General features: G+C 40.5%; 1 protein-coding gene across 2 annotated transcripts in view; it reads left to right on the top strand.

The window, feature by feature from the left end:
- Positions 1-614: 614 nt before the first annotated feature.
- nrp2b (neuropilin 2b) overlaps positions 615-20,382 on the top strand; it is a 70,649-nt gene continuing 50,881 nt past the window's right edge. For both annotated transcript variants that reach the window (XM_060876744.1, XM_060876745.1), the window contains exons 1-3: positions 615-1,402; positions 7,249-7,423; positions 17,526-17,707. In XM_060876744.1, coding sequence (XP_060732727.1) covers positions 1,330-1,402; positions 7,249-7,423; positions 17,526-17,707 — 430 coding nt within the window. In that variant the 5' untranslated portion in view covers positions 615-1,329. The remainder of the gene's footprint in view (positions 1,403-7,248; positions 7,424-17,525; positions 17,708-20,382) is intronic.

Raw genomic sequence — 20,382 nt, 5'->3', positions numbered from 1 at the left:
TTTCTTATCCTGTTGTGCATGTTCATTCATTTTTGCTCAGTTATGCATTGCCATATCCATCCCCTTCACCTGCCCTCCATATATATCTAAACCTTAGCTCAGCGTTTCAGGTTTGTGCTACATCTGTATTTTTATCCAAGTTTTTTTAGCCTGAAGGCCTTTCAGCAGTATCGAGTTCTTGACTTTGGGCAGGACACCACACTAAAGACATGGAGATGTGGGCAATTACCAGAACCATGTGCATGTTCTTCTTTTTCAACTTTTTTTTTGTTATTACTATTTTGTGACATGGGTGCTATTAACATAGGCGGCCCTCGCTTTCCAGAAATACTCTCTATATGATCTGTGCTGTTTTTTTTTCTTTTGCGGTGATGGACGTTGTCGTGGCGTTTGCGTGTGTGTCTCTTTTGCCCGGTCTTTTTATAACTCGAACGCTCCTCTTTAATCACACACCGGGAGGGAAGGAGGGAGAGGGAAGGAGAGAGGGAAGGAGGGAGGGAGGGAGGGAGGAAGGCGGGCCGTGGCGCTGCGTGTGTGTAACGCGATAGCTGCGCCGTCCCGATGCCATTACACTCTCTCTCTCTCTCTCTCTCTCTCTCTCTCTCTCTCACTCACTCACACACACACACGCTGTAGGCTACAGCTCGGAGCCACATCTCTTACTTCAACGCGGTGGAGGAGTGAAGACAGCGTAGTGGCGGACACGGACAGCTCCGGACACTCATGCGCTCCACGGATCATACGCGTTAACCGTCTTTACGATCCCATTTCGCGTTGACGTTCCTTTTCTTTTTCCCTACAAGTGAGGAAAGTCACAAAAACAGACAAGACACCTGGCGTGTTTCGGATTGGATAGAAGCTTCATTACTTTCACTACCAGCTCGAGGAAAGCAAACCACTCGAACTTAACGCAGCTTGTTTTCTCCCAGTTTTGCGCTCTCACTGCCAGGGTTCATAGTCAGGCATCAGAAAGAAAAGTTCTTTAGAAAACTCAGTTATTCAGCACTTCTTTATTATTATTATTATTATTATTATTATTATTATTATTATTATTATTATTATTATTATTATTATTATGCCTGTACAGCTTTATGGGCATGTTGTTGAAGCATGCGCTCTGATCTGAGTTTCCTTCAGTGTTGAAGAAAAGCGCATGTAACAGGCGATCAGCACTGGAGAGGAGAGGAGAGAAGTGATCATCGCCGTGCTGAAGAGCTCTTTTCGGTGGATAAACTGGTTTCTCGACACCGAAAGAGGGCCAAGATTCAAGAATCAAGACTTACTCTTGCACGCTTTTTCCTTCAAGGGTGGCACGTTTCACCCGGAGAGATGGATTTAGCCACCAGACTGTATGGATGCTTACTCGTCTTTTATTTCTCGTCGCTGGTTCACGGAGATGAGGGTAAGTTAAGAGGATTCTTTCAAAACCATCAACATTTTCCTCAACAGCTGTTCGGATTTTTGTTTGTGTTTGTTTGTTTTGATAACAATCCTATTGTTTTGTAGTTTCACACATGAACCGAGGACGTGTTGCGTGTGTTTTATCCCCAGAATGTGTTTTAAGGGGAAATATAGAGGCAACTGGTGTTAAATCAATACACCAGGTTTTATGATGCGTAAAGAACAGCATTTTGTCTTGATCGAAAAGAAAAGTACGGACACATTTAGGACAATAAAGGTTCAATAAGTACTGAGTGATTTTTAGCATTCAGAGCTCTGTGAGCCTTGTGATACCGGAGCGCACGCAGGACAACCATCTACATCCCACACCAGATTTATACCATTTATTTCAGTCTATTGTATTTAGGCACTTCGGCACCAGCAAAATGATTTCCACATTTCTCTCGATTCTACTGGACCTCATTTACCTTTATTTGAGCTAAATATTGTATATCATGTAGAAGACCGGGGAAGTGAGAGCTGTGCCACTGGATCGCGCGCTCTCATTAAATCCAGCAGATTTTTTTCATGAATGGGATCGGATCGTTTCCCAGCCTTCATTAGATAACCATGTATTAAACTGTATACAGAGGGTAATTACAGCTAAGCATCGAGCACCAGCACTGTAGAGATGGGCTATTCTTATACTGCATTATTAACTACATTTTCCTTCACCACTTTCTGAGCCAGGTTTGCGCGTTGAGGTCTCGCAGCTCTCCGTTCACGACTGATGTTTCCGTGTTAATAGATGTATTTATCAGCGCCCAGACTTGTGGAGGTTCCTGGGTAAATTTCGTGGTCAGTTTTCACACCGGTTCCGGAGTCCGCGCGCTACACCATCAGACGTCGGGGTTAATCGGTTTGTGCGCGTGGAAACGATATCAAGTCCAGCGTTTAGAAGAAAATCCATGCACATGAGGATTAAAGCATGACGAGCTCTGTTCTATCTGTTCTCTATTAGATAGGTTCAATTCTTTCCAATGCTATTTGGACTTGTAGGTTTTTTTTTCTTCTTCTGAGGCGCATGGAAAGCTTCTGATTTAAAAAGCTACACGTCCTAGATGTAAAGATAATGTGAAGATAAACTTTGCCAAATCACTATTATGTCCAATTTGGGTTTACATAAGTGTTCATGATCACAAAACTGCATCATATCCACTGACACCGTTGTTTACTTAAAAACACCTTTTATTTGTCTTAAAATTTGTAATTAAAATGTATTTTCTATTTTCATTAATACAAAACTGGCACATAAAGTCACCGAGTTTCAATTTCTAATATTTAGTTTCATTTTAACCCTGTTTTAAGTCAAATTAACTTTAAGCATTAATATGTTTCCTGCCTTCAACCTGAATAGTGTCTTGTTTTTATTCTTTTCCTACTTGAGTTGTTGCATCGTTTCCGCAAGGGGCTTTTCCTAAGGGATCTTTTCTGAAAGCCCTGATTTTTTCCCCAGCAAACAGCCACTTCATTAGTCCAGTTATTCTATTGAATGGCTGTGTATTATCTATTAATGCCAAAAAGAGACAGTGTGGAAGAAAAACATGTTCCAAGAGGATACTCGTGTTTGGGATTTCAGTCTTACTGAGAAGTGCTGCGCTTGTGATGTGTGGCAACTCGCACTGAGCTTAGGAGTAGATGAATTGTATACTGGGATGACTCCTTTTTATTTGGGAATCAGAAAGGACTGGAGAGTAGCAGTGGTTAGTTGACCTGGTAAAGGTAGTTCAGTCATCATGGATATGTGATCACATGGAAGAGCTTAAGCTCTTCATGTTAGTGATTAAGAAACAGCTAATTATGGTGTGGCTGGAAAACTTATCAGTCAGTTAATGATGATCTCTACCTGCATTGCTTTTTTGCTTTTAACAAGTAGTAGTTCTGGCCAACACACCAGATTAGAAAATAATTTGTGCATTTGTGTGTGTGTGTCTGTGTGTGTTTATGCGTGCATTCTCTCAGTCTACTGACATATCCTTTTGCATTGCACTTCTCTGGCCAATCGTTGGGTCACCTGAAGGCAATGCTAGTGCTGGTGTTGTTTATAGACTGGGACAAATGCACACACTCACCTGGCCACCTGCAGAGCACCAGTACTGTAAACAGGCACCAATCCGGCATGTGCAGGCTGCTGCTCGTGGCATTTGCACAGTGTGGCTGGAATTTAGCTTTAATATCTGGCCTTGTTAGATTTTCTGTGTGCTTTCAGTTGGCTGATAGCAAGTTGGCTGCACTTTCTGCTGCCTTTCTGATGGGACTTGGAAAATGTTTATACTTTCTTGCCAGTTGTTTCACAGAATACCAAAGGGATATGATCTCTTTAAAATTTCATCGGAGGGTTTTATCGCTGTGCTGCTAAACCCATTTGTCATTTTCTGTTTTTGCTGTTCAGATATTTTTTTTCCTCCTCCTATTTGCTTTTCTGAAGTATCACTTGGGTTTTCTTCTGTACTGTTTCCGCTTTTGCTAAAGTAAGTCAGCAGTATGTTTTCTCAACCCATCTGTCCCTGTGCGTGTGAAAGATTGTGTTTCTGAGAGAGAGAGAGAGAGAGAGAGTGAGAGAGAGTGAGAGAGAGAGAGATAGAGAGAGAGGGAGGGAGGGAGGGAGGGAGGGAGAGGTGCATAGTCAGGTTCAGTCCAGCCTCTCCTCTTATTTCTTTATACTGTTGACACACAAACTGATGAGACACAGATGTAAGACTTTGGCAGTCACTGAGGAGCACCGGTGTATGTGTGTGTGTGCGCGCGCATATGTGCTAACAGCAAAATCACAGGACAGAGCAGATCAGTGCATTCCGTGCATATAGTTCAAACCCTCCATCATGGAGCACTGTGTATTATCAAAAAGCCAAAGCTAAGTAGAAAAAATGGCATGTGAACCCTCTCCGTGTTGTCTTTCCTCAAATTTATTGCCAACCCACAGTATCATTTCAGAGGTAAAGCAAGAATAATTGCTTTAGGTTGAGTGGCAAGCCTGTTAGAACAGCATCTGTTGCTGTCAGATCTAATTGAGCAGAATTGGATAAATGTGTGGTATCTGTGCAAACAACAGCCATTATGCAGATTGTAGTTGCCTTATCTTGTTGTCATGTTGCTTTGTTTTTCACATCTCTTTTTTGTAGAACAATAAAGTCCTTTTTAATGGAGGATGAGCTTCTAAATCTGCCAAAAAAGAAGGTTGGCTATTTGCATTTGGGACAGTAAACAAATATTCCTTTATTCCATCCCTGTTTTTGTCTATCATTTTCTTCTTTTTCATGAGAAGATAGCAAGGAACATGCTGAAATAGTGCTATTGCAATGAAATTTAAAACAAGAAAGAATATAAATAATGCAGGTCTGTTCTCCTTCACTGTACCGTTTACAGTTCCTTATGGTTTGAGAACAGGTGATGAGTGAGATATGTTTAGGATTATAGGCGTTCAAACAGGCAGCTTGTGCGACATCATCAGACAGTTTTGCCTTTCTAAAGAAAGGAAATGCAGGAAATAGGGGAAAAAATCTGAAAGCCTATATTGACACATCATTGATCTCCCTCTACTTCAAGCCAGAGAAACCTCTCAACTCAGCAGATCTTCATGCTGACGGAGAGTGTCGTGTTTGCATCCTCTTGCATGTACACATGGTTAATAAAAGCCCGCTCATTCATTCAGGCTGTCAGTCCTCGGTTCATGTGTTTATAGGAATGAGAAAATTATTTTGAGCTTTTATGTAGGCGCTCCTAATATACGCTGTGACTATTCCACTGTCAGCAACACATAATCTCTTATTTTTACCGAAACACCCAGCAATGCAGCTTTGTCTTATCCATTAATTCAAATCTGGCTTCAAAATCCATGTCTTTCGGGATCCTATCACTTTTCAGAGTAAAGAAAATACAGCATTTCACAATTTTCATAGTGCAGTTTTGAATTTCGAATTTTGCAAATCTAGATATCACTGGAATGGTAAAAACAGCATCATATCTATTTTACACGTAAACACCACGCTTTGAGTGTGTTCTTGCTGTTGCCCCAATCGCTGAGCCTTTTTTGTTGCTCCGATAGCATGTGGCACAGTGGGTAGATGGATCGACTCCTTTAGCAGCATAGGCACAATAATTCATAAGGCCATCACATCGCACAGCAGCATCTCGTGCTCTCTCACTCTCTCTTTCTCTCTCCTTCTCCCACTCCTTCCTTTCTTTCGGAACTGAAATAAATTCTCACACAGTGGCAGGCTGGTGCTGCTAAGACCTAGAGCCAGGAGAGGAAGAGCACCCCCTAATGAGAGCCTGCAGTGTGTCAAACCTATATGCGCATGCACTCACATAGAACAAGATCTGTTGAGAAAGTGTTGAGGTGGCAGAATTTTAACCACATCCTGTACATGTTAAACAGCGCTGAAAGAGCTGCCGGCAGCGGCGAGGTCACTTAATTGCTGTCAAACAGGCAGAAGTGTTTCGGGCTATTTGTTTTCTTGTTATTGTACATAATTTGTGTATGTGATGTTGTTGATGTTGTGAAGTGCTCTGTGGCCTGTGGCCATTGGGGAAACCAGAGAAGGGCAGCATGGCATATCAAATGCAATGGAGTAGAAAGCACACCTTTAAATTTGTAATAGCCTTTCAAATGTCACCTCTTGAAAGTCTATTACATCTCACCCATTTGGGTCTATTTTCCTATATTTGACATGAAGAGCTTTGGAGAAGGCTCCACATCTTCGAACGCTTGACTGTGTAACAGTTCGGGTGAAAAATCGACAGGAACAGTAATTTAAAATGTCATCTGAATATGAATACTGCTATGAAGTTTTTAGGATCTTCACAACACGTAAGCAAGCACATTCGTCATATATACGAGTTCATGGTCCATTGAGGAAACTCACTATAATGCTTACTCATACCTGTCACTTCCTCTGAACCCATTCCCAGCATCCCCAACTGAGCTTCTCCATGTGGCACTGGATCAAGCCCAGATTCGTACGGTGATGTACATGTGTGAGGTTGGCTTGCTGTAAGTCCTTGCTGAAGCACTGACAGTTTACCGTAATAAGTGAGTGTGTATTTTTAGATCAGAATGTGTGCGATTTGTCAAGTCATGTGGACCATTTACATCATATCAGTGTGAGATATGACTGCAGTTTATCAGTCCTGCCTCCCACTTTGTTAACATTTAATATTTTCATTTTATATATTATAATAATGATGCTCTTTAGAGTTATAGCACAGGTTAAACAATCTGAACTGTAAACTCGGGTGAAACAGTATCAATTAGTTGAGCTGAGGGACTTAAAGTCTGGAAAAAAATAGATCAAAGCTGGGGAAAGAGAAACGAGAGAGCATAAGAGATGGAGAGAGAGAGGGCATGAAAGAAAGAATGAATGAACCAGTGCCCTCTCTGCGTTCCTTGTGCAGAAAGGCGTCTTTGTGGCCAAATGCTGATCTCACAGCATTAAGTGACCTTTGACCTGAAGCAGACACACAGCCTGTATGCCGTTTCCTGTCGCAGGATAGTAACTCTGTGTACTAGAGGAGTTATTATTCTAAAGATGTGCAGATCGAATCAGAGATCATGTCCCAATGTTTGCAAATGGCCTGTCCTTGCATTTACATTATCGAAGACATGTATTGGCTAATGGACTCAGGACAAATAGTCTTTAAACATGTCTGTCAAGAATGTACTACTTCATCCTTATCTTTTTTAAGCTTATTTATTGAGTCAATAAAATCCATTGCATTAAGTGATGATTCATGTTGTTTAATAAAATAGATCCTGAATCATTTGTGGTGAATCATTTGAACTGAATGTGACCTTTGCTTCATTTCCAGAGCCATGTGGTGGGCAGCGGGATGCCAGTGATGCAGGCTATATCACCACGCCTGGTTACCCACAGGAGTACCCACCTCACCAGGACTGCCGCTGGATCATCACCGCTCCAGAGCCCTCGCAGCGAATCGCCCTCAACTTTAACCCCCACTTTGAGCTTGAGAGGCTGGATTGCAGGTTAGGGGACATCACACAACACACACACTTCTGAGCTTTAATCAAAAACAATTGCAAGATATACATTCTGTGCTTTAGTTACAATACACACACACACACACACACACATGCACATATATATGATGTACTCTTTTAAATGTTATGGAGCACAAAATGAAGTTACACATATTGAACTGGTGATGAAGCAGATGGAGATTTTTAAAGGTGTTAGTAGACTCAGGGCAGAAGGCAACATATTCAAAGCTTTTTATGGACAATATCATGTCACAAGAACACAGCGCTTCGTTTTTTTTAACTGTTACAGTTGAACGGAGCCTCCAGTCTGGCACCAAGCTGCAATTGGATGATCTCCCAGTGCTCAACTGGAGACTACTGAGTCTGGCATGTAGACACCTCAAAGGAAGCGTGTGAAGCCTACACTTTAATTAAATATACAGTAAACAAAGGATTGCTAAATTGCAGGGATTCATGGAAATGTACAGTATGGATTTGAGAGCATGCCACAGGCTTGGTGGCTGCTGTGGTGAGTCCACCCCCTGTTGGTCACTAGTGGAAATGCTTGGAAGATGAATCAGAAATGAAGTTTATTTTAGCATAATTCTCTGCTAATACAGTGTTATTTAGCAAATTAAGACTTGACTACAGAATGATATTGGATTAGTAAGTTATAGATTATAGAAATATCAACTGAATTCTGTAGCAGACTCTGCCATTTTAAGCTTTCTGAAGCTAGATTAACATTTTTACTATATTAATAATACATAGCTATGTACAAAGATCTTTATAAACAGGCTTGACATTTCTTTGTTAGAATTAGAGCATTAATATTTTACCAGCTGTTGTTGTAGGTGCTCTCTTTCTAAGCTAATACAAAAGGAGAGGAGAGGGAGAGCAGGATGTAGATTTTGATCCATCTCTCATTCTGCTATTTTAGTCACTCCTCTGTGATTTGTGATGTTGCTGCTATATTTTGTACTTTTCCCCTGCTTTGGCTTGATCTTTATAAGAGTCGACATGTTTCATTACTCTGCACATCTCATCTGGAAAGATGCTGCTTTTTTACACAAGTGCATTAGTAAACACTACTTTGTAGGGCAACTTTTATTTATTTATGGAGACCTGGTGCATGTCATTCTTTTAGAAAAACAGGTCAGTGAGTGTTTTCCCTATTTACCAGGAGAGGATCTTCTTAGGTCTAGCAGCTAGGAACATTTCCTTTCCATCCTTATCCCATTTACCTCCAATTCTGAATTTTTATTTGATGTTGCAACTTCACAATTTGTCCACAGAATGAATAAAGACTGTTTAACATTTTGTGCGCTATTCTTGTGCTGCTCAGAAGAGAAGTGGTACATGTTGGCATAGTGGCACATTTTGGATTGCCTCCTTGGTTTATGGCCAAAGCCTGAAATTGATGACTTGTGTAGAGATGAGTGGAAACTACAGAATCTGTCTGCCTTAGGTTTTGACTACTAACTAGTTAACTAGTTAAAATGTTTACTAAGCATACCAGTATCAGAGCTGTAACCAGATACTCAGTTCCCCTTAGTGATCATGCTGTCTATCAGCAAGCTTCTGTTGACATGTTATGTGAAACATCAGAGGTATGTTTGAGTGGTAGTTTAGAGCAAGCTGTGTCCGATTGTTAATGTTCATGATAAATGTTCTGACAGTCAACATACTTTTTTTTAGCATGTACTACATTAGTAGATCAGACCAGTATAAATTTTCCATTTAGGTTTTGTGCATTTTATCCAATGTGGTTAATGAATGAGCACTTGAGAGTTAAAGACTTGCTCAAATACCCAGCAGGAGCAGTTTGGCATAGCTAGGGTTTAAACTCACAATCGTACCCTCAGTAGCTTAATACTTTTAAATATTGTGCTACCACGGCCAAGTCTGAGTCCAACCCAAGCAGAATGCCCTTCTGATTGGTACGTCTTCATTTCGCTATAGAAGTGTCTTATCCAGATGGCTGAATTAAGGGCAGAGCAGCTAGCACTGATGCAGCTTTTATAAGCAACCATGATCTTAAGTGAGAAAGTGCAGTCAACACAAGTGTCTCATTAAAAACAAGTAATAAAACTTATGCCACTGGCACATGGTAACACAGTCCCCCATTCACAGCTCTTTGGCTAGAGGTTTTTTATCTTACTTCTTTGCTAAACATCTTCATGAGTGTAAATACTGTGTCCTAGCAAGATAGATAGCTGAAAAGGCTGCCATTGGATATATGCAACAGTGAGATCTTTGTGAAGAGGACAGCCGTTTCTATTGTAGAATACAGACTTATAGCTAGAGAGAGAGAGAGAGAGAGAGAGTGAGTGAGTCAGTGGATTTTAAAGATGAATTAAAAGCAGTGTTGCACTGAGGGCTCCTGTAGTGACAGCCCCTCAGGCTAGAATTCAGACTCAGTGGAAGCTAAAAAACAGCACACTCACCCATACACACTGGGGTAGAGGGGATTAATCTACACTGCTCAATGTAGACTACATAAGCATTTAGGTAGCAAAGACCATTTAGCTTATTGTGTATATGCACACTATTTAATTTGGGAACACATAAATAAATGCATATTTTAGAGAGCTGTGCAAGAATCATGACTTGTGGACCTGCCATCACATTACACTCTATGATTCTTTACTACACAGTCAATCTCTGGAAGCATATGCCTCGCTCTGCTATATATGAATCATGCCAGCATCAGGACACATTATATGGCGTAGACATTGTGAGCAGAGCGTATATCTGATCCGCAGACCCCATTTAGCTCTCTCCTGGCCACAAAGCTACTCCTTTAGCAGCTAAGTGCCCTGTTTAATTTATTTAACCTGAAGAATTTAAACTGTCAGGTATTATTATGGAGCTCAGGGATCATGTCAGGGCCAGCCAGACAGGTTGAACAGTTTGGAGTGAATGTAGACACTGATGTGGCTGTTACCATTACAGATGGTACCAGATAAATAAATAAAATATGTTTCACCTTACCCTTACACAGAAAGTTTAGTCTTTAGCGGTCTGGTCTGCAGCCACACCTTTGGCCCTCTTCTGCATTGTTTTCCATTTTGTCATCTCCGTCTCTGCCTTTCGTTTTTCAACTCCCATCGAATTTCAGTAAGTCATCTCCACAGATGCAGCCTGTTCTCATTTTTGGAGTAAACAGTGTTAGCGATTTAGCCACACCGTTAGTGTTTAGCATGCTTACTGAAGAGACTGCAGTTTAGATCCTGTAGTTTGTCTCATGAGTGGGGTAAAACTGCAAAGGCTGTTTTGAACAGTTTTCAAATAGCTGTTGGAGATGCGTGCCAGAGTTACCAAGAATGGATGAGTGTGCTGAGCAGAGGCAAATGGTGTTAAAAATGCAAATACATTCACTCTGCCTCACAAACAATGGAGCAGAGGAAAGGAGATGAGGGGAAAAAGATGATCAGAGCATTTTCACATTCTAAACCTAGGACATTATCGATTTATCAAAAATAAATTTCTTAATTTGCAGCAAAACTACATTTTACAGAAGTGTGAAGGTTCCGATCGACACAGTCAGAATTCTGTTACACAATGTAATGTGCCAAAAAATCGCACATGTAATGTATTTATTCTGCCTTCTTTCTACTTCCGTTACGTTCTCCGTATTTATTTTGTCAATTACACATCCTGTAATGTGTCATTTTTTAAAGCAGTGCAATGATTTTTTTGTATTCTTAATGAATATTTTAGATCCCAGTGTGAAAGGCTCAATATCTTTATTTATAATTCATTTCAATTTTCAAACAATTCCTTTGTTCTTTTATATTAACTCTGGGAATGAGGGAAAGATTATTTGGCCTCAGTGTCCTAACACCAGGAAGAAATCCTGTTCTTAGTTTACTGTGCTAATGTTTTAAATCATCTGTCACAAAAGGTGTTAGGACACTGAGGCCAAATAATCTTTCCCTCATTCCCTTTCCCTCTAATGTATTGGCTTCTGTTCATTTATGAGCCTCTGGATAATTTCTGTGAATTGTTCTCATTGATTGCTCCGTCACTCATTGTGGGATTTTGGCTTGGTTTCACGTTTAACCTCTTCCTGATTAATTGCCCTTTCCCACATAAACGTGGGACGTAATATATAGAGTGAAGAGTCGAGAAAAAGGAGTGAATGAAGGTGTCGTAGAAAACCACAAGCTCTATTCACAATGTGCAATATTTGCAGATTGCACTGTGAGCTTCAGTGAGAGTGTTTGCAGTGAGAATATTTCAGTGATTATATTTGCATTTTGGAGGAATTGCAGTGTCAGGATGGGCAATCAGGTCCAAGGCTCACAGCTCAGGGCTCAGCTGGAATAATCATGACAGCATTGCCCCTGTGCCTCACTCCGCAGTGTGCATTATAATTCAGCAGATCACTCCACACAAGCCTGGCACAGCGCCAACTGCTTCCCGCCCCTCAGGGTTATAAATAGATTGATGTTGAATGAATATAAAAAGAGCTACATGATTTATTATGATATATCTGTAATTCAATCAAGCAAGCCACACTCCTGAATAGCATGGATAATGGATATAGACTGAGGATGAACTGGCTGAAGGTGCTTTTCCCTTCTCTTTGTCTATCTTTCTGTCTCGGTGTACTCAGTTCCCTTCGGAGCCGTCTCGCCTCTTTAGTGACTTTTGTGCTTTCATTAATATAGTATAATTTAGTCTAATACTTGAGGCTGCAACCATATCATGGAGCATGTCTGTAAATTGCTCGCTCTCCTTGAGTAATGAATGTCATGCCATGTATGCACTGTGCTGTTGATCAGGTTCCAGTCTTGAAACGATTGGCAGTTGGATGTCATTATTGCCTTTGTTTTACAAAACGTGTGGCACTGTAAGTGTATTTACCCTGAAGATTAGCACAAGTGCCACAGCTAACCAGCGTTTAAACACTCCACATGTGCTCTTCTGAGGGCTCTGTATGCAGTGTTGGCCCTGTTTTAACATCTCTCAACAGTGAGCTTGGATTGTGACAGTAGCCTTGGAGCATCCTCAAAGTTTTGGTTTCTGATGCATGCTGGGCTGCACTGACAGACCCAGCAGCACCTTAATGTCCTCCAGCTGAGGACAGGAGACAGCTGCCTGGGCTCTTGTTCCATCAACACTGGTGAAATGAGGTTAGCAGTAGTTTAATACTAATTTGATATACTAGCTACCTCTCTCAGCTTGTCTGTGGTGGATAGATCTATAACATGGAGTTAGATGAACACCAATCTACCCTGACTAGGCTCAGTACAACATATCGATCACAGTCACCTTGTTATTCATAAAGCGAGATTTTGCCAAATGGTTAAGAAGAGCTCACAGACAAATGTCTCGCATTGATTTCTCAGTTTAAACTTCTGTCTGTGAAAGATTTGTTGTGAGAAAGAGAGCAACAAGGCACTGCTCACCCTTCTCCAATGTGAAGTGACACATCACTGATAACCTTGTCCTACACCACTTCCCGGGGGTCCACCTGATCAATGGTTATTTTTCCACTTGTAATGAAGAATCAATGGATGGTATGAAGGAGAGCTGGACTCCAGGGGACTCATTAATGTCCCTCACATATAAAAGTCTTACTCATGTTGCAGAAACATTTGTTACAGTCATTGAATACGATTAACATTATGTCGCAGAGCCGGAGGACCGTGGCCTTGTCTATAAGTGCAGTTGCACTGAGATATAACACTAGCTTAAGTGACTTAGAAGGACATACATCTATAAGGTCATTACTATAAAATATTTAAAACCTCCTTTGACATTAGGTCCTGGCCACACAGATAACAGAAACAAGGTCTGTATATCTCTCACTTCCCTCACTGACTGTCTGTAGTAGGAAATTGAAGTATTTGTTTTCACACCCAAACAAATGAACAGTTTGAGTTTGCACTGTGATTTAACACAGACACAGAGTTAATGATTTACAGTCATGTTAACAATCTTTATTTTTCTCAGGTTTTTACAGGTTTATTCGGTTTTCATGGCTTTTTTTTGAAAGTAAGTAACCACGGGAGAGAGTGTGAAGTCGTTTATCTGCAAGTACTTGGCAGGACCTTAGGCTGTTTGTCAGGGATTTTTTTCTCATTATGTTTTAAAAGCATTGTTATTTGTCTGGCATCATTGTTACTGATGTTTTCTTCCTGTAAACAGATTTTTCCTTGGGTGTGTGACAGTGAAACAGTGGTGGTCATTGTGTGTCGCTCTGAAACTGAAGGTGACCTCTCATTAACCCAGTGTTACCACCTCTGTGTGTGCATGTGTGTGTGTGTTTGTGTGTGTTTGTGTGTGTGAGTGTGTGTGTGAAGCAGACCTCTGTAGCTTGATGGGTGTGTGCAGGTGTGAAAAAGATTCCTGCCTGAAAGATAGAACGTGTGAAAGGCAATTAGCAGGCTGCTCAGAGGGCAGGAGGTGGGGTACTCATGTGCGTGCACACACACATACATGTTACCTTGATCATGTCAAACGAAAATTCCACGATTTCCCACCGATACACACGTGGCGGGAAAAAATCGACAGTATTTCAGAAATAATGACATGAAACAAAAGGAAACTACAGAATGAAACTTTCTGTGTCCTTTGACAAAAGAATAAATGGTAGCATTCTCACAGCCATGCAGCTTCACAATGCCGACAATCCCAGCATCCTTGCCTAACAGATACAGTACGAAACCACAGCAACAGCATCCCATAATAAAATCTATAGAAATCTAATCATCCTTAGCATTTGCTTTAAAGCTGATGGTCATGTGACTGTAATTATTAGATAGCAAGCGTTGCATACCATGTGTCCTCATCACTGCATGAATGCTGCTATTGTAGCTTGTGTGTGAGAGTGTGTGAGAGTGTGTTAATTGACGAATGGACTAAATTGGAATCTAAAGGCATCTAGAACTACCCAAAGCCCCCCATGGCTCCCCTTAGAGTACCAAACCAAATAACACATTGCTCCTGGCTGTCAGCAGGATGAAATTGTATCAGAATGAGAATGAGAGAAAGGATTATGATTACTATTATTACTATTACTTATATTGCTTTTATTTCTTTTTTTTTTTCTTTCAGTATTATTCAAATGTTTTGGACCTTTATTTATCATTCTTTTTGTATTGAAGACTAAGCTTAGGCAATAGATATGTACATTTAATTGTTAAGCCAGTAAAAACTGTTTAAACACTGGAATGTCAGTGTGAGAAAATCACATATTCCTAATGAGTACAGCCTCTTGTACAATGATATGGGAATTTTAGAGCAGATACACACAAATGTTTGCTGCCAAGGATCACTTTCATTGTAAAAACAATTCCAAAACCCACGCTTATTTTATAATCCAAATATTTTAATACTTAAGCACATTAGGCACAATTAGAGCTTTTTGTTCCTCTATTTATAAACCAGTCTCATACCAATTATACTGTTTTAAAGTGTATTTATAATACATTGTATATAGCTATTAATTCTATTTAAAAGTATTATTTGGAGTTATTTTTAAATAGTTTAGGCTTAGTTTAAATTTTTATTTAAAAATAATAATGTTTCTTCTATATTTTGAACCAAATCAATCCATGCCATTAAAAATTATGAAAATCACAGACCACTAGCCTATATGTCAAGGGCTCCTGATCATGATGATTTCAACCCTCACAACTGTCCTGGGTTTTTTCTGTGTTTCTCCATGCAGTCAGTGCTTCTTTGTGTCATTTTTCTTCTGATGATGAACAGTAAATGCTTGATGGTTTTGAAGACACCTGCTGGTGTCTGTCACTTAATGAACCAAAGGCAGTGTTAGGTTTCAGTACATGTCTTCCTCCCCCTCTTTTTTCCTGGCTCACAGCCTCCACCTACTAAACTGTGTCACACCTTCATCTTCCTGCAATCAGACTCGCTTTGGGTATTTATAAAAGGATGGGAAAAGGAAAAGGAAAGAGTTGATCTCCCCTAGCAGGGGTCCTAATGAGACCAGTGAAGCACGCAGGTCCATGGCAGTAGATGATGTTTGAAAAGTACTAGCAGTTGAAGAGAAGAAAGCTTTATTGTCATTCTAGCCATCTACAAGTTTATAGCAGAATGAAACGATTATCCAATACCAGAGGCTGAAATATGGTGTAGAAAATTGATAACAGTGTGGTACAGAATAATCTAAGGACAGCATGCAGGGCAGATTAGGAAACATTACATTGCAAATTAACAAGAAGATTGACGACAATAAATACAGGCTGTGCAGAACAATAAGCACAACACAACAGATGTAACCGTGTGGAACATACAGTACATACAATACAATTGTGATAAGTAAAGTCTTAATGTGTTTAAAAGAAAGTAAAAAAAAAAAAGTATTTGTTTGCTATAAGGTACTGTTAGAACATGTTAAACAAACAAACAGTAATATCTACCGATTTGATGACAGTCTACCTGATTCATCTTCTGGGAGCCTGAATTCACAGGGTGATGATCTGTGAACCCTGTGGCCATCCAGAGCCAATCCTAATGACTGGCAAAATAAATGTAAGTCATTCATGCAGGCTTGAAGCCAACGTTTAAGCAAAAGCTAACCACACATGCTGCTTCTCATTTCCTACCCAGGAAGTCCAAATCAGCCTAAATGATTCAGTGTTCTGAAGACAGCAGCCTTCAGAAGTGTCTTTGCCTAGCAGCCTTAAGCAAAAACACTCATCACTTATTCTAAAAGCTTTATATGTGAGAAAACGACTTGTCTTCCGAGTGCCTGAGTGATGTGTGAGCAGCTGGAAGAAGAGAATGACAGACGAAGCTCTTCACATTGGTGCTCATTGACTTCTCCAGCAGGCGACTCTTGACTCTTCAGCTGGAGCTGATTGTTGAACAATGGCTCTCCTCAGCTCGAGTGCAGTGAGGAGTCGCAAGCTCATTAGACTGCGGTCAGATCAGCCTCAACACACTGGCACCAGTCACGCTTTAGCTTCGAATGAACTTGTGTGAGTAGCTCTGTAAAAATCAGCCATGTTAGTAGGACTTCAAATTGCTTAATAGGACAGCCATCTTCTTTTGCATCCTCATTACACTTAATGTCAGTTCCCTCTGTATTGTTTTGTCCAGCTCCTTAAAAATTATTTTAATTCAGCCTCAGAAAAAAAAGCAGATTATTCAGATCTAATTCAATTCAATACAACAGGTATTGTATTGAATCTCTCTCTCTCTCTCTCTCTCTCTCTCTCTCTCTCTCTCTTTCATGGGTTGCATTTTAGCTGTTTTTCATTTACTTGTCATTAAGGTCAGCTTTTTGTGTTTTTGAGGAATGAAGTCCATTTTGTGTAATCAGGCAGGAAATGTTCAAAGTGCATAATAGGCCTGTTTTTTCCTTAGTTAACTGAGATCGAGCTCCTTTGACCACAGTGTGCATAAGCTCCTGAGGCAATGACTGCTTATAAACTGGGTATGTAATGAGAAAAAAAGAGAGAGAACTCATTACAGTGGGTGCTGCTGAAGAAAAACTGACAGGCTATAAACACATACTGTGTGTGTGTGTGTGTGTGTGTGTGTGTGTGTGTGTGTGTGTGTGTGTGTGTGTGTGTGTGTGAGTACAGTATATCTGTGCTGAATATGGATGAGAGAGTATTTGTGTGTGTGAGTATTTTAGCCCTCGGGGTCCTTTATAATCAAATCAGGTTCTGTTCTTATTCTGTTAGTTTATTATTAAGTCTGTTATTTATTAATGCATTACTTTAACACCAGAAACTCTGTGTTATTCAGTTATTTATCTTAAAGCACATTATTCAGTGATTGCTATACAATTTTCAGTAACAGTGAAAGTAATATGAAGGTGTGTATTTACAGGCGTGAGAAAGTCTACACTTTGATTTATTTTAGTGTGGTGTTTGTTACATTGATTTTTTTCCCTCTCTCCAACTGTGCTGTTTGCTGCCGGGTTTTGTTAGAACTAAGATGCATCTGAGATCTTAAGAGAACCATTTATAGATGTATATGGTGCTAGGACTCATTTTGATGACAGGCAGGAATGTGTGTGTAACACAGGTCACAGGGTCAGATAGGCTACAATTACTCAGACTTTGACCTCACTAGATCACTGCCCTCACATATGCCCTGTGTGATTGGGTTTGTTTTGCAGATACGACTTTGTTGAGATCCGTGATGGCAATTCAGAATCTGCAGATCTGCTTGGGAAACACTGCAATAACATCGCCCCACCGCCCATCATCTCATCAGGACCCGTACTCCACATTCGATTTGTGTCTGACTATGCCCACCAGGGAGCTGGATTCTCACTGCGTTATGAGATCCACAAGACGGGTAAGAGAAATGCATAACTGGAGCTGGATGATACGCATATACAATAATGATATAGTTGGGCATTGGTGGCTCAAAAGAACAAACTGTCAGCATGCAAAAGCACAATACAAGTTTTTATAATACTAATAGACATACAAAGTTATTCACAGATGTTAAAATGTGTGTAAATTTCCTTTTCTGTATTCATAAACAAAATTCTTGAATCTCACAGTGCTGCTGTAAGATTTGGGATTATACATATATTTTTTTGCCATATTGTCCTTTCTTACTTACCTTATTGAACCAAAGTAAATCTTATGAAAGTGTCTGGCTTCATCTGTTTTTGCTTCTGCATGACAGTATTTGAAGTTTTTTTCAACAAGCAAATTTTTAGATGGTTTTTGTTTGTGTGTGTGAAGATTGTCACCACGGTATGGTCTCTAATGGACCTGCCTGTATTAACACACAATAGAGAGCACTCTCACACAGGATACACACACTTCAGCCTTCCCTCTGATCAAACCAACATCAGCAGCAATGTGCAAAGTCCCACTTAAATGTGAAGTAGTGGTTGGGTTTTAAAAACTGGAGGGAAAAGCTCTTATTGGTCAGGTTGGTGTCAAGTACTAATTTGTGATACATTGGAGGGAAATAATGCCATTGGTCAGGAATTGGCTTGGTAGCAGAAAGATGTTAGCAGACTACAACTTTGTGATTTGGAGGGAAAGTATTCTGTTGGTCAGGTTTTGTTCAGTAGCAGGAAGATTGTTACGGTAATGTAATGGTGTCTTGTGACACTGCTTGTGGTTAATCACAGCTGCCCTGTGTAACCCTGCCACCAAGCCCATGTGATTCACCTCTCCTTCATGGGTCTGTTTGACACACAGCGTGACAAATTCAGATCAAGGCAGCAGTGGGTAGAGAAAATAAACAGCAGGCAGGCCTCTACTGTCCTCTTTTTATCCTTCAGAAAGCATTCCAGGAATGCCTCTTTAATTGAGTCCTGATCTCCAGGCTCTGAAACAAGCAAGAGAACTAGTGTTACTAACATAATGTCTGTCTGTGTTTCTGTGTATGTGCCGTCAAGTTCAAACAGAAGCCTGACAACAGACAACAAAAATCACAAAGGGGTTTTTTCCACTGTAGCAGATAACAAGAAAAGCTTTTTTTCCGTTAGCCATTGGCACAGTAATAAATGTTCAAGTGGGTTTTTTTTGTTGCTTTAATTGGTACCAGCAAAAAATAACAGTACTTACATTGACACTTGTTGACACTTTGACACAGTATACACACCGAAAACCTTTGTATACTGAAAAAATATATAAGTTATTACTTACAGGGAATTTTTACTTACTTTTGAGGCACAATAATTTAGATTTCATACACTCTCACCAGGCAGATTTTTCATTCTATCACTGGAAACCTTTTCTTCGGTAATTTTGTAGAGCCTGTGTGAGCTGGTTAACAGCCAGTCAGATAAAGACACTGTGCCCAATGAAGCACCTCTTCCATGTTGGATTTTATAGATGTCTCTCAAGCTGGTGGAAAATGATCCTAAAGATCTGATGGCTCTCACGGTTGGCTTGTGTTATTGGATATGCTGTTGAAACTAGGCTAGGAACTGATGGGCTAGAGAAGCCAGATGAAGCTCAACATTTTGTGAAACACCATTAGTGCTTGACACCCTCATCTAAGTGAAATCAACACTTTAGTTTCACTAGTCCATGATCTTTAACGTCCTCTCTCGGGAAGAACTAAATACATGCAGTCACAGGTCCCCTGCTCTTTGATTGAGAGTGTCAGTGATGCTCAGAATTACTTTAGTGAAACCATCGCATGAAGAGACAAGCAGATGCCAGGATGAGTGCTATCATATAGGCACGTCGCAGGCTTTCCATCATAAGCAAGCAAAATGACGAAAGCCTGTGGGATGTGGAGGCTTGTGGTTGCCATGACATTAAGAAAATTCTGTAACACCTTAGAGGATTTGGGTGAAATTGTGTGTGGGAGTATGTGTGTGCTGGATTGGAGCACAAAGATAAAGAGATTTATAGAATTTGTGTGTGCGCTGAAAAAAAACCCAATTTGATGATGTGTGGTGTGCCTCCCCCATCTACTGCTGTTTAATTTGAACTTGCCAGCCTGTTGCCAGAGTTTGCCGACAAACCATGTTTTATGAGATGCAAAGCAAGCCAGAGGAAAGGGAAGACAAAAAAAGACAAGCAGGAAAAAAGAAAACAAGCAAGCATTGAAAAAAAAATCCAATGAAAGAACGAATTGACTAGGGCCTGGGCTGTGAGCTCTGTTTACCGTGACTGTGTGTTGGCAGAAGTAGTGCAGTATTCTCCAGCAGTGATAGAAATCTTGTGTAAATACACAGCCTGGAGGTGTGTCTGCCCAGCATGGCACAGATCGCTGGGGGAAAAGCCTCTATCAAACTACCTCCTCCTGTGGAGTGGAAATCTAGACTCCACTCCTCTGCCCAGGTCAGTGCTGGACTGCCCCTTCTCATACTGATCTCAGCTACATCAAGCTCTGCCTTGCAGCAGGACGGAGCAATTCCGTGTTCCTGCATTTTATCACCAAAGGTCCTAGACGACTCTCCTATCTGTCATTACACAGCAATTTGTAATGTGTTGTATTAGCGCCTACAGTGGAAAAATCCCACATGAGCTAACAGCTTCCCGATGATAGCC

The sequence above is a fragment of the Tachysurus vachellii genome, chromosome 8, assembly GCF_030014155.1.
Source record: "Tachysurus vachellii isolate PV-2020 chromosome 8, HZAU_Pvac_v1, whole genome shotgun sequence".
Classification (NCBI taxonomy): Eukaryota; Metazoa; Chordata; class Actinopteri; order Siluriformes; family Bagridae; genus Tachysurus; species Tachysurus vachellii.
The sequence above is the reverse complement of the archived record's forward strand: the minus strand, read 5'-3'. Positions and strand labels throughout refer to the sequence as shown.